This window comes from Heloderma suspectum, chromosome 1 (genome assembly GCF_057233095.1).
Source record: "Heloderma suspectum isolate Gila_16-S chromosome 1, 16-S_ref, whole genome shotgun sequence".
Classification (NCBI taxonomy): Eukaryota; Metazoa; Chordata; class Lepidosauria; order Squamata; family Helodermatidae; genus Heloderma; species Heloderma suspectum.
The window spans coordinates 216326704-216339810 of NC_139458.1; the positions used below are offsets into that span (position 1 = coordinate 216326704).

A 13107-nucleotide genomic window follows, 5' to 3' on the forward strand; every position below is an offset into this window, starting at 1 on the left:
ATCTTTGCACGTTTCTTACAAAATGAGCATCCCTTTGTGGTATTCGCTAGGCTGCCTCATATATTCTGACAGTGGCGTGTAGCAGTCACCCCAAATTATTTTCCATGGGGTAGGGTTTCCACTCGGCTGCTGTAACATAGGTAAGGAAGGCACTCATCCTGAATTTCAATGCTGTAATGTGGAACGTCTCCATGACAGTGACACACCTTCCTGGGGGCTGCTGATGTTACTATAAGAACTCCCTATGCCATTCAAGTAGTGAACCACTTGTATGTTACATCTGCCAGAGGAAGCCCTCACTCTGTAGAATAACACTCTTCAGAAGGAACGACACAACAGTGGAAATGTACGAAGTGGCCCCCAGTCGCCTTTTCCTTTCTGCAGGATTCCTTGAAGGAATTCCATGGGCAACTTTAGTTGGTAGCATCTGCTATTTACATTTCCCCCAAATATGGCCACCTTTTGTTCTTTGACGGTTCTGCTCCAGTATCTTTAAAAACAGCCTGTTACACAGAAATTTCGTAGGGGAAGATTTTCCTGGCATTTATGGAGAAGTTTCACTTGCTAAGGTTCTCTATGGCTGCTTCCAGATGAGGTTTTTATTGTAGCATCACCCTGCCTCATTCATGGGATTTTATAGGGGTTCATTGTGTTCCACTCGTATCCCTCCCATGTTTTCCCACTGCTTCTTTTGTTTTTCTTACCCCAGAAAATCTGTTAATATTTAACTGTTGCACAATGCCTTCTATTGGTGCTAGGAGCCCTCAGTCTGGAAGCAGCCTATTAAATTGACACATGCCTAAAGAGCTTTTATACTTCACCAGATACAGGGAGGTGCCACAGGACTCTGGCATTTCTACTTTTAACAGATGAATACATCTGGGGATTTGGCAACTTTACTGATTTACATTATCCTTGAACAGCATCCTAGTGGTTGTCGATGCGACATAAAAACCATGGACGCCACCTGCTGGAAGAGGAACACCTTATCCCAGCAAATATTTGAGCAAGGGGCACCTCAACATTCACATTAAGATTGTAATGTAGATACTTCCGGACAGAAAAGTTACCCGCAGCATTAAGGCATGACTATAAAAGGCATGATAACTTAATAGTTGTGCAGTTGCAAAGCCAATACTTAGATTACATTTACTACACTTTTTACCATAGGAACTTAAAAAATATTTTTCATTTTCTTGCTTATTAATTTGTGGACTATTTGTTTTTAGAATAGCAATACTGAGCATAGGTACTGTCCCATTCAACCACCGGCATAGCTACGATTTGCAGTGCAATCCTATACATGTCTACTCAGATTGCAGCCTAAAAGAACGTTCAGCGAGTACTGCATTTTATTCCGTGTCTCACAGCTTAAAGCCTATGAAATATTTCTGCCTGCTGTTTACAAAAACATTAGAATATGCTGGAACAAATGTTTTGGGTGAGAGAGGTAGTATTTTCTTCCAAATAAAAAGGTAGAGACATAGTGATGAAGAAACAGATTGCCAAAAAGTGTCATAGCTAGCCTCCCTGCATAAAGAAAGTTGCAGCTGAAGGCAGATGCATGTACTGGCAGTGCTTACTCTCATCCTAGATCTGGCATCAAACAGACCAAAGGAAAATGATCCCCAAAGAAGAACACACAAAGAGTGTTAGCTTTCAGAACTGCCAGCACAACCAATGTGTGTGGGTACAATTACTGATTTGGAGAGGTTGAATGTGTACTCCACCTCTGTGCTCTGTCACTGCACATGTTGGGCTGGAAGAAGGAACGTGTACCTCCCTTGACAATGTTCTGTGTCTTCTTGCGGAGTCCCACTTCACACTTTGACAGCAATGTAATTAAAGGGAAGATGCAAGCTAATATACTGCAGGCTTAATTTACTCAGTAAGCTGTTATTCTGAATGCTTTCAGTTAAATTACCTATCTTTGAAAGTGCAACTGTAATTTATTCACCACACACTTGATGTTTAGAAAGAATGTAAAACAAAATATTTGACCACAGCACCTTTAATGGCTACCACCATGATACTCAGCAACGGGCAGATTAGCCTCACGAAGGCTTCAGATGAATTGTCTTCACAATCATCACTGAAATATTTTGTTTGAAAGTCAAAGAGACTGCAACATTTTCAAAGAACCTGATTCAGACAGCATATGCTAAATGAGTTTAATGTTGTTGTCTTAAAGATATGGACAACAATCTGGTTGCAGTGTCTTTTTTTAGCTGCCTATTATATTATAATTACAATTTATGTTGATATGGGATGGGAAAGACTACAGAACTAACAGTCCCTTTCAACAATTAACTGGAAGGAGCAAAGTGGTCAGTTGTCTGTCATTCAGCTCTGCATATCACTTGCATGGCTGCAGATAAGCTTGAGGTTTGGTGCCTACCTGAAAGTGAAAAGGGTATCTTCAACTTTTCAAGCGTACTCTGCAAATATGCAATCTAGTTCAGGCTAACACCAGGCTGCTGTCAAAACTCCCACACTGCATTGTCGTGCTACAGACGACCCAGATTGGTTCTAATTCAGTTGCATTTTTAAAATCTGCATGGGGTGATATATCAGGATGCACCATGTTCCTGTTGGACCTTGGTTGCCACAGATCTTAACGCATTCATTAAAGAAATAGCATATTAGTTCAAGGGCTATAAGCTAGCTCATTGGCTGATGGTGAAGCAAGCAGCAATAAACACAGCCTTTGCATAGAACAAAGAAAGATGTGAGTTTAAGACAGGACTTTGTTACATTCCTGTCGTAGTTGTAGTCTTTATAGTTTCCTGGAGAGACATCACAGGGAAACATTCTTGCCAGATCTATAAGTTTCTTAAGAATTATCTGTGCTATAGCTACTAAAAAAGAAGCAACACAAATAGTTGGACTCCATATATTTTATCCTTTGCATCTTACAATTTTTTTAGCCAGGTTGCAGCACTATATGTAGAACTGGTGAATTTTTACTTAATAGAAAAAAATCCTTGCTCAAAATCAGATAAAATATTAAGTCTTGAGTGTTCTTTTAAAATGCTCCAACAAAATATTATACATGTACCTGCTTTAAGAGCCATTTTCTTCTTCTGTAAACCTGAACAAAGCTCAAAAAATAAAAAGAAGGCTAGTAGCTTTTAAAAGTAAATTGGACACTGAAAATAACATAAAATACTGATAACCTCAAAGATTTTGCTTTGCTAGCTGAGACATGAGATGATAGCCCATTTAATTTGCCTTGTCAAAAGATGTGAAGTGCAACAAGCTTCATGCCAGTAACTGTTGGGATTCAATTTATAGTTCAAAAGCTGGGAACTTAGCCTTGGTTGGTACCAACAGGTCAGCAAGAAAATATATTGTTCCAGCCATTCCTGAGGAGAAAGAAGACAGACAATAGAAATTATTTACAGAAGTATGCATGTAGCTTTGTATCCCTCGATCTAGAGCGGCAGACAAAATAATCCTGCAGAATGTTTTCTGGTGGTCCCTTACTCAGCCTGGTAGCAGCCAAATAAACCCACAGCAAAGTTCTAGCTGCAGTTGCAGCCACTTATTGGTCAACATTTCTATAGCTGAAAGCAGCAGGATGTTTAGAGAGAACTCTGTAAAGCTAGCATAGCAAAGTGGGTAAGAGACAGAACTGTGAAACATCCCTGATCCAGATTTCACCTTTCCCATGTACTCATTAGGTAGCCTTAAGGAAAGCCACTCTCTCTACACTTGGCATCCCCATTTGCAATATGGGGGTAATCTGGGATAATAATGACCTGATAAAAAGGGTGACTTAGAATGCACATGCATTATGTAAATGTTTAGCCGTAGTACTAGTATTAATCAGAGGCCTGGCCTGGAGACCGAATTGGGACATTTGTAAGGGTATAAGCCAGGGAAGAGCAACTTGTGGCCCTCCAGGGGTTTTGGCTTACAACCCCCATCAGCCCTAGCTAGCATAGCCAATGGTGAGGGATGATGGGAGCTGCAGTTCAGTAACATGTGGCGTGCCACAGGTTGCCACCCCTGGTATAAGCAGTAGATTAAACACTCTTCCTGTTCCCAAAACTGCCAGGAGAAGGACAAATGACACACCTGGTTCCCTTTACCTGCTTCAGCTCTGCATGAGAAAGAGCCAAGTGGGCATCTGAACCACTGAAGGCTTCAGTATAAAGTACGGGAGCAAGGGAGCCAGACTTACCATAACCAGAAACAACAAACATACTTGCTCTACGGCATTTTGCTAGAAGCATGATCTACAAACTACAATTTTGCAATGGATCTGGTAAGGCCTGATGCAAAGCTTTGGGCCAGAAGAGCATATTTCACTTCTCCATCATTAGTCATTCCTATTACTGTCATATGGTATATTAAAAGAGGGGAAAGCAGAACAGAGATTACCTTCAAAGAGAGAAAATGGAGTGTCCGGTGTCCGACACCCATGCTGCCCATAGCTCAGACACCATTCTCCAAACTTAAGAAAGAAAAGAGTTAAAACGTCATTCCATGTGTCATGAAAGTCTTTGGGAAATTACCAACACTACACAAGAAATGGTGATAATTCTCCATACACATAATTTTAAATAGTTAGGTAGGAAGACAGACCATCATTTCTCAGTCTGATACTTGGATGTGTTCTGTTTAATTAAATAGTTTAAGGATAGTCCAATCTACAGTATAGGTCTCAGGATATGCCAAACCAGTTTACTCTTTACAAGCCTTCTCTAGCAATTTCCTAATCTGCATTCCGGGGTTATAACTCTGGGTTGTTTCTCCATCAACAACTGGGTTCCAGGTTTGGATGTCATGGAGAACAACCCAGGGACGGAGTGTCCCTGGGTTGTTTAGCACACCGGAAGCAAGTCAGTGGTCAAGAGCCAGCATGCTTGCTTGCTCCCAAACAAGCCATGGTTAACAAACCATGGGTTATTTCATTGTACGAACTGGTTTACTGCCAGTTAGGTTAAAGAAAACCTTTTACTGAGCATGGGAAGGGACAGGATCAGCTCTGTTTGCAGGCTGGGAAGCTGATAGGAAGAAAGCCCACGAGACAGGAAAACTGAAGAGATGGAATAGAAGTGTTCAGTATTTAATTTCTAGAATGAAATATGCTGTGGCCTAAGCCTGTGTAAAATGTCTTGACATCGGACCTGAAATCTCTGATGGAAGGAGGGAAAATTACTGGTCCCCCTGCTCCCAATTCATCACTACACTGTACTACCATCGCATTTTGGGACTTCAACAAACAGGTAATCCACTCTTAATCACTGTGACCTACATACGAGTGACACATTAATAGAAATGCCTTCTGCGTAGGAGTTTTGCAACATCTAATCGACCAACCTTCCAAATGTTATCACAACGTGTGTTTTCCTAAGTTTGGGGAAAACCCTAAAGCTCAACAACTCAGAAAGGCAACTCAGAGCCCTTTCTGGCAGCCTATGAGTTCTTTTAAAAATCCGGACAATGGCAATAAATATAATTACTGTTCCCCCCGCCCCGCCCCCAACTAGAACAACAAAACCAACTCATAGTCCCTAACTTTCTGGCTTTTGAAAACAGATTACAAATTATGTTTTCATGTACAGTAATTAATATTCAGTTAGCACACAATGCTTAGTTTAATTTCACAGGATGTTAGTAGTCTTTCTCATTATCCAACATTGTTTTTGATGACTTATGAGGTATACCTGAAAAGAAAACTTGTTAATCCCACACAAAGTTCTCTTTGTCTTTTGTGTGTGTGTGTCTCTCTCGCTCACCTTGCAAGCTCTGTAGAGATATTTCATGTCTTGAGTGTGGTTGTAGAGAGTCAGGAAGGCATATGCATTGCCAGCTGTACCATGACACAGCCCGTAACCTTTCTTCAGCAACCCCCACTGCCATATCACCTCAGCACACTGCAAGGCATCACTGAGGTATTTCTGTTCCCCAAACACCTGTGGAGACAAGGTTGGGACAAGAAAGTTTCAGGCATACTTTTGCTAATTAGCTCTTTCATCAAGAAGTGGCCTCTCTTTCTCTCTTGCTCACTTGGACAAGAACACAGTGACTTTGCCATTTACCTTCAAAGATTTTTAGAGTGATAAATGGAAGGAGCGTTGCCATTATTTAAGTTACAACTGGCTGTCACCATTAGTCAACCGCCACAGAACAGGCCACATGGCCAGCTCTCCGAGCAATAAGAATGTCCCGCATTCAGGATGCATGACGGGGACATCTTCAGGAATCATTTGTAAAAGTCTAATTTCCATTTTATTTGGGGGCGGAAGAATTACTACATTTAAATATTATAACCTTGTAGGGAGGGATAAAAGCTTGCTAGGCTTCTTTGTTGCTATTACCCATCTCTCTTTGGAAAGTCACCTACCTTATAGGCCTGGAGGAGCATGTAGATAACACCAGGTGCACCATGGCACCAATGAACAAGCAAGTCTCTCTGATCTTCGATACATGGGGGGTAATTGCCAGATGGGAACTTCAGCTGGCAGACATAATCCACACTTGGTTTGACCACATTATGCAGCTTGGCTTGACTCACACCAAGGCCGGGCTGAGATAGACAGACAGGCATTCAGTTAAATTGGGGATATGCTGCTGCTTCATCTAGCTTTTAAGACGGGCTTTAGGGATGTCAAAGACACTGCTTCTAGGGGTTTCCCAAGTTCTTCAGCCTCTGGAAGGTGGCAAGAAGTTCCATACATTATAATGCTGAAGTGAATCCGGTTGAGGGTGGCCATGTGTTTATTTATTTAAAATGTGCATACCCAGCCTCTTAATCACAGGCATTCATATGTAGTATAACGTTATAGTGACCCCTTTAAAAACCCAACAAATAAAACAATCACCATCAGAATTCAGGAACAGTAGCATCAGATATTAAAAACTGAAGAAAGCATATTCTTCAGCAAATTTATTTAAACGTCTGCTTAAATTTAAAAAGAAAGGGAGCCTGGTGAATGGAGAAGGGGTGGGGAGCAAGGCAGAGCCAGGATGAACTAGATGGCAGAAAAGGTCTCAGCCAAGTGTGTGGGAGGGGAAGAGTGTTGAATAGGGATTGCAGAGAACCTGAATTTATTTATTTGCATTTCTGTGCCGCCCCATAGCTGAAGCTCTCTGGGCGGATTACAGAAGATTTGAAGGCTAATAACCTGAAACTCAACCCAGACAAGATGGAGACACTAGTGGTGGGTGGTCTGTCTGCTCAGGTGAGTAACAGGTTAAAAGTCTAAGGGTGCTCCTTGATCTAGCTTTGTCACTGGAGGCGCACGCTGCCTCTACGGCTTTTATTAGCTTGGCTGATGTGCCACGCTCAACCTCTCCTGACAGAGATAACCTGACTCCAGTTATCAGTGCTTTGGTAACATCCAAATTAGATTACTGTAATGTGTTACACGTGGAACTCAACTAACTGCAGGTAGTTCAAAACACAGCTGTTAGGCAGCTAATGGGGATGAGGCATTAAGATCATATTACAGCAGTGCTTTGTAAATTGCTCTGACTCCTGGCCTGTTTCTTGGCCCGTGCTGCTTTTGACTTTGGAAGCCCTCCATTGCTTCAGACTAGAATACCTGAAGGAGCGTCTGTCTCCACATGTGCCTGCCCGTACACCAATATCTTCATCAGGAGCCCTTTTCCGGGTTCCCCTGCCATCCAAGGTGCAGCGGGTGCTTACCGGTGAAAGGGTCTTCTCCGTAATGGCACCCTATTTGTGGAATGTTCTCCCCAAGGATGTTTGCCTGGTAGCTATGGCAATCTCATTTTGGCACCAGGTGAAGGCCTTTTTATCTTCCCAAGCCTTTTAATCTAAACAGATTTAATCTAAACAGTGAGGTTCTTGTCCTGTTCTTTTTAGATTTTTGATCCTGCTGCTTTTAGTCTGAAGTATTTTAAAAATGCTTTTCTTGTACTTTTGGTTTGTATCGTAAACCACCCTCGGAATCTATTTGAAGGGACATCTTCATAAATTCTTAGAATATAATCAACGTTCTAGCTTAGATACTCAGAAGTTCACATGGCCACATGGTACGATTTGTGCCACTTTCATAGTGATGAAGAGTTTGGCCTCCGTTAAGAGACAAACACAAAACCTCCCACACTCCCAAATGAGTTAGAATGGGCCTTCTCAACACTGCAGGATGCCTCTCACCTGCATGAGATAGTAATAAATCCCTGCTAGACCATGGGCTGCTCCTACATAGTACTCCTGGTACCATTCATACATCAGTGGGCTCTTGGCTGTGAAGTTCCGCCTTTTGGACAGGTTCTCGCCAGATGCCACAACTGCCTCACAGACCTGCAGGGAGAATCAGAAACAACAGACTGCTGCTCTCAAACAGAACTCCTAAGTGTTACCAAAGGCAAAATAAAACGTAAGAAATGGACAAAGTGTGTGTAGTAGCCATATACCTCAAGTATTTTATACAGAGGGGTGGACCCAAGGTAACTCTCTCAATCAGCTTCTGGATAAGAACTGACCACACTACCAAATGAATGGTGGCTAATGAGGAGCATTTTATGTGGCAGAGCAGGGGTCTTGAACTTCTTTCAGCTCAAAGGCCAAATTCCAGTGGTGGTCGGGACTGAAGGCAAAACAGATGGGGCCAAAAATGCCAGCATTTTTTAGCTTCAAGTTCTTACTGCCAGTAACTAGGTCTTAAGAGAGGCGTTTCAGCCTTTTAGATTGGGGGAAAAAACTGCGCAAAAGCTGGAACACCACCAAACTGTTAGTGGTCAAAGGGTGGGGCATGGGGAAGGGGAGTGGCCATCTGGAGGGTCAGACTGGGATTCCAGGTGAGCTGGATTTGGCCTTCAGGCATACAGTTCAATACCCCTGCAGAGGAGGAATATATGCAGACGTCACCATCTGAGTTATTCTTTGGAATATAGGTACTTTCCCCACCCTCTGGCTGTAGCAAGGAATCCTGTACTGTGTATTTTGCTCACAGGTATGAAGGATAAGAATACACAGTGCATTATATATAGCATGTTCAAACAGCCTTTCACACATATTAGCTCAGCGATCCTTACAACTACTCTGTAAGGGGGCAGGGGGTCAGTATTAGGATCTCCATATTGCAGACGGGCTATGAGGATGTGGCATGGGGCCCTGAGGGCATCTAGTGAGCTCATGGCTGAGGGGGATTTGAACCAGGGGCTTCCTGGCTCACAACTAGCACACTCTTCTGTTTTCACGTGCTCAGTACCATGCCCTGTAAGAAACTAGAAGGCACAGAGCAGCTTTCCCCAACCTGGGGCCCTCCAGATATCCTGGACTACAGCTCCCATAATCCTCCACACTACCATAGGACCATGATAGTTTAGGGTGCATGATAGTTTAGGGTGCAAGAAGAAAATGGCACAGTACCTGTTGGATATGGCTCTGAGGGATCTTTTCCTCTTCAAAATGTTTGTTCACAAACAGCAAAGCATACAGGTACCCCATACGTCCATATAGCATCTCATCGGGGACTCGTGCATCAGGTTTAGGCAGCTGCAGCAAGCTTGAAAGACAAACATTTATTTGAGACTTGCAGACTTAAAAAAAGAAGAAGTGTTACACATGCAGTGATATGCAAATATTTCAATATGCGGGTGCTGTCCTAAATCAAATCTTATTTATACAAGTAGAGAGTCCCAGGGCATCCTTGTCACCCCTCCTGAATAATAAATTTAGAATTTTACCCACTTAGAGGCAATTACATTGGTACTGGTTACCTCTCTCCAAGTCACAACGAAGCAAAACACCCCCCCCCCAAAAAAAACCCCCACACACCACAAAAAGCAGTAGCAACAACAGAACACATAGGCTACTTTTAACTTACTTCAGACTCTGCAAAAGAGGCAGCACTGTGGGGGGACTTTGAGGAGGAGGAAGGAGCTTTACTGCTGTTCAGCATTTTTAAATAGAATACAGCTACAATAGCACTCTAGGCTACAGAGAGCCATTAAATAATTAAGGCAACAAATATAAACAGAACCAAGCTTTTAAAAGGTTCATAAAATGGCATGGACGTGGGTGGGGGGAGTGGGAAGAATACTCTGGCTTATCATCAAGTATGTCACATAAATACCCGATAGGTCCCTCTGGCGTTCATACAAATACATTCTACACAGAATGTGCTACAGCCATGAATGTGCCATTGGGGAGTTTCTTCAGATGCCATGCACTGGCTCTCACGTGTGTATTTCTGTATAGATATCCCATTTATAAAGAATTATATTGTATTTCAATTAAAATTATGGATGAAAATCCAATATTGTTAAATGCTTTGTGTATCTGAGAGAAATTTGAAGAGAGAAACTGAAGCAATAACGTAACTATTTAATAGCTCTCATACAAAACAATTCACCACCTGCTATTTGGGGTGCATTAATTAATGACAAATATTGGGCCAATGTAATATCAACTGCTGAGTTAATCTAATTTCAGCCAACCAAATATTTCTGATTCCCATAAACTGGGGATGTTGAATCCCCTTCAGCCTGCGGGCTGAATTCAATTTTGGAGACGCTCTTGGGGGCTGCGTTCTAGTAGTGGGGATGGCTGAGAACAAAAGGGGACAGGCCCCCAAACACCAGAAATCCTCGCATATTTTAGCTGAGAGATTCAACACTTCTGCCATGGGACAAATTTACCAAGTTGGGGCTTTGGAGCCTAATATGCAAGCTCTGCAATCAAAAGGGCTCCCACGTGGCTCTAGAAAATTCCTCTGTCACTTTCAGGCTAATACTCAGCAAGGCTGGAGATACTTCTGATACTTCTTCAACATTAACTGTGTCTGACAACTTCTTAAACTCTCCGGCTCTGAAGTCCAATCATTCAAGATGCAAAGGAACTCCTAGTTTTGCTGTTCCAAAAAATGGTTAGGTGACTTTCCCTGTCAAACTATGAAACAGGACGCACAGGAGACTGGGGGGCGGGGCAGACAGACTTCCTTTCACAGAGAAAATGGCCCTTGTTTAAAAAATGATAATGTGTTGTCAGCAATATGTGTCTTTCCTTTTCAGGGCCACTTTGGCAAATTCAAGCGAAAGCTGGAACAGAACCGAAGGAACACAGACCAAGTCTAGAGTTGGACAAGAAGCATATAGAGAATTTTCGTCCTTGGACAATTTTTAGCATTAAAAAAAATTAGACAAGCAACTTTGTCTGGAGCAAGCCTATAGGAGAAAGGATCTACAATTACAGCGTTTAGGATCTCAGTACTATGTTAAGTTCTCCAGCATATACTCCTAGTAGTTGGGGGGAAAAGGAGAATGACAAGATAGGGGGCAGAATGGGAAGTGCAGGAAGGTAAGGGCTACTCCACTAGAAGGCTCTTCAATATCATGCCAAACACAATGGAATGCTCAAGTATGCTTAGCGAAGGCAAGTTAAATTATTGTGCAGCTTAGGTATCCTGCCACAATAGAGGAGGAGCTGCTGTACTGGAATTATCCTAGATCTCTCACTGTAGGTAATACGCTTCATTTGGCCCCCTGTTCATGTCATGTCAACTACACCTTTGTTCCAAGAGAGAGGAACAAAAAGCATGTTTCCAGCTTAGGCTAAAAATCAGAATACTGGTAGTCTGCCCAGCATGAGGACCAGAACTGCTATGGCTTTCTGGCCTAGTTATCTCTGAAATGAGTAAACCGGTGTCTGGGCTGTACTTTTAGCCTACATGATTAAAGGTGCAATCCTATGCACGTTTACACAGAAAAGAAGTCCTACAATTCCCAGCATCCCTTCAGCCAGCCATGCTGGTAGGGACATGCTGCCAACAGTAGGACCTTTTTCTGTCTAAACATGAATAGGAGTGTGCTCTAAATGTTCTTCCATGCACAGAGGTTGGCATTATTAGGAAGAAGTGTAGAGCCTTTTTCCTGACACACTTGTTTCTATGTGTAGTGAATTCTTTGTACAGATGAGCATTCCATCAAGCGAGATTCCTCCTGCAATCTGAAGTGGTACAGTCCGCACACAGGTCTACAACCTCAGTGAGACCAAGGCCTCTGTTGTGGCAAGTTACTGGTATGGAGGGGGGAGGGGAGAATCAACTTCTTCCCCAAGTCTAAATGTCTGCTTCTGCTGTTCAGGCCCAACAACCTCAGGGGTGTGCAGCCCCAGACTGTCACTGAGCATAGTGCTCCATGTCCTTGCAGGGTACATCAAGGAAAGTGGTAGAATTTTCTATAGAATAAATCAGAACATATGCTTTGTGTATAGCATACACTTGAGTTCCAGTCAAAGGAACCTGAAAAGGAAATAGAAGAACTGGGAGAGGTAGAAAGAAGAGCAACAAACATTAGCAGGAAGATAAGATGGATTCCCCTATGGAGAAAGGCTGTAAAAAAAGTTTACAATGAGAGACTCCTATGGTAATGGCTGTTTCAGATGTGATTTCAACATATAGCATTCATCTTAAGGTGTAGATCTAAAGAGCCATGTTGATTTTGCAACTTTTACCAAACAGATGAGCATTTGTTACATGCCAATGATATACAACACATCACACTGATGTGCATTTAAAAGGTCTATCCCTATGGATTGGGGGAAAGGAGTCTTAACATCTACGCTGATAAAAAGTCAAATCTGAAGCAGCATGAAGGCTGGATATAAGTGAGGTAAAGTAGTGAGCAACTGATGAAAAGAAAAGAGCAAGTTTTTCCTGAGGCAGACCTTTTGGAAATGTTTTGCACCAAAAGACAGGTTTCCCCATTGGCACCGCCAGTGAAGGAACTGATTTGCTCAATGTTTCCAACACATTTTCTTTTCTAGCATTTCAATGTGTTTCAGTAGTAAAATTCCACAGAGATGAATGTAAAATATTAGGCCTCAAAAAGAAAAGCCAAAAGATAGATTTATGTATATGGGAGGCAATAACACCCACTTGGATTGCATTTAATGGAAAGATTATGTGCACGCCATAAGAGGGATTTAATAACACTTCAGTAGGTACTGGTTGGTAGCTCAATTGGCATACAGATACCAGTGAGCATTTAGAGAAGAGATGATCAAAAGTGTTCAAAAACTCATAACATATATCGGGAAGGGATAGAGGAGCTGGACATGCTTTGATTAGAAAAGACAGGATTAAAATGGGGACATAATACCAGTTTTCAAATATGCAATCAAAC

The 13107-nt window shown here is 42.2% G+C and overlaps 1 protein-coding gene across 5 annotated transcripts in view; it reads right to left on the reverse strand.

The window, feature by feature from the left end:
* Nucleotides 1-2882: 2882 nt before the first annotated feature.
* LANCL1 (LanC like glutathione S-transferase 1) overlaps nucleotides 2883-13107 on the reverse strand; it is a 30373-nt gene continuing 20148 nt past the window's right edge. For all 5 annotated transcript variants that reach the window (XM_084819159.1, XM_084819165.1, XM_084819150.1 and 2 more), the window contains 6 exons: nucleotides 9353-9488; nucleotides 8135-8281; nucleotides 6356-6538; nucleotides 5748-5924; nucleotides 4387-4459; nucleotides 2883-3365 (listed from right to left, as the gene is read on the reverse strand). In XM_084819159.1, the coding sequence (XP_084675285.1) occupies nucleotides 3289-3365; nucleotides 4387-4459; nucleotides 5748-5924; nucleotides 6356-6538; nucleotides 8135-8281; nucleotides 9353-9488 (793 nt within the window). In that variant the 3' untranslated portion in view covers nucleotides 2883-3288. The remainder of the gene's footprint in view (nucleotides 3366-4386; nucleotides 4460-5747; nucleotides 5925-6355; nucleotides 6539-8134; nucleotides 8282-9352; nucleotides 9489-13107) is intronic.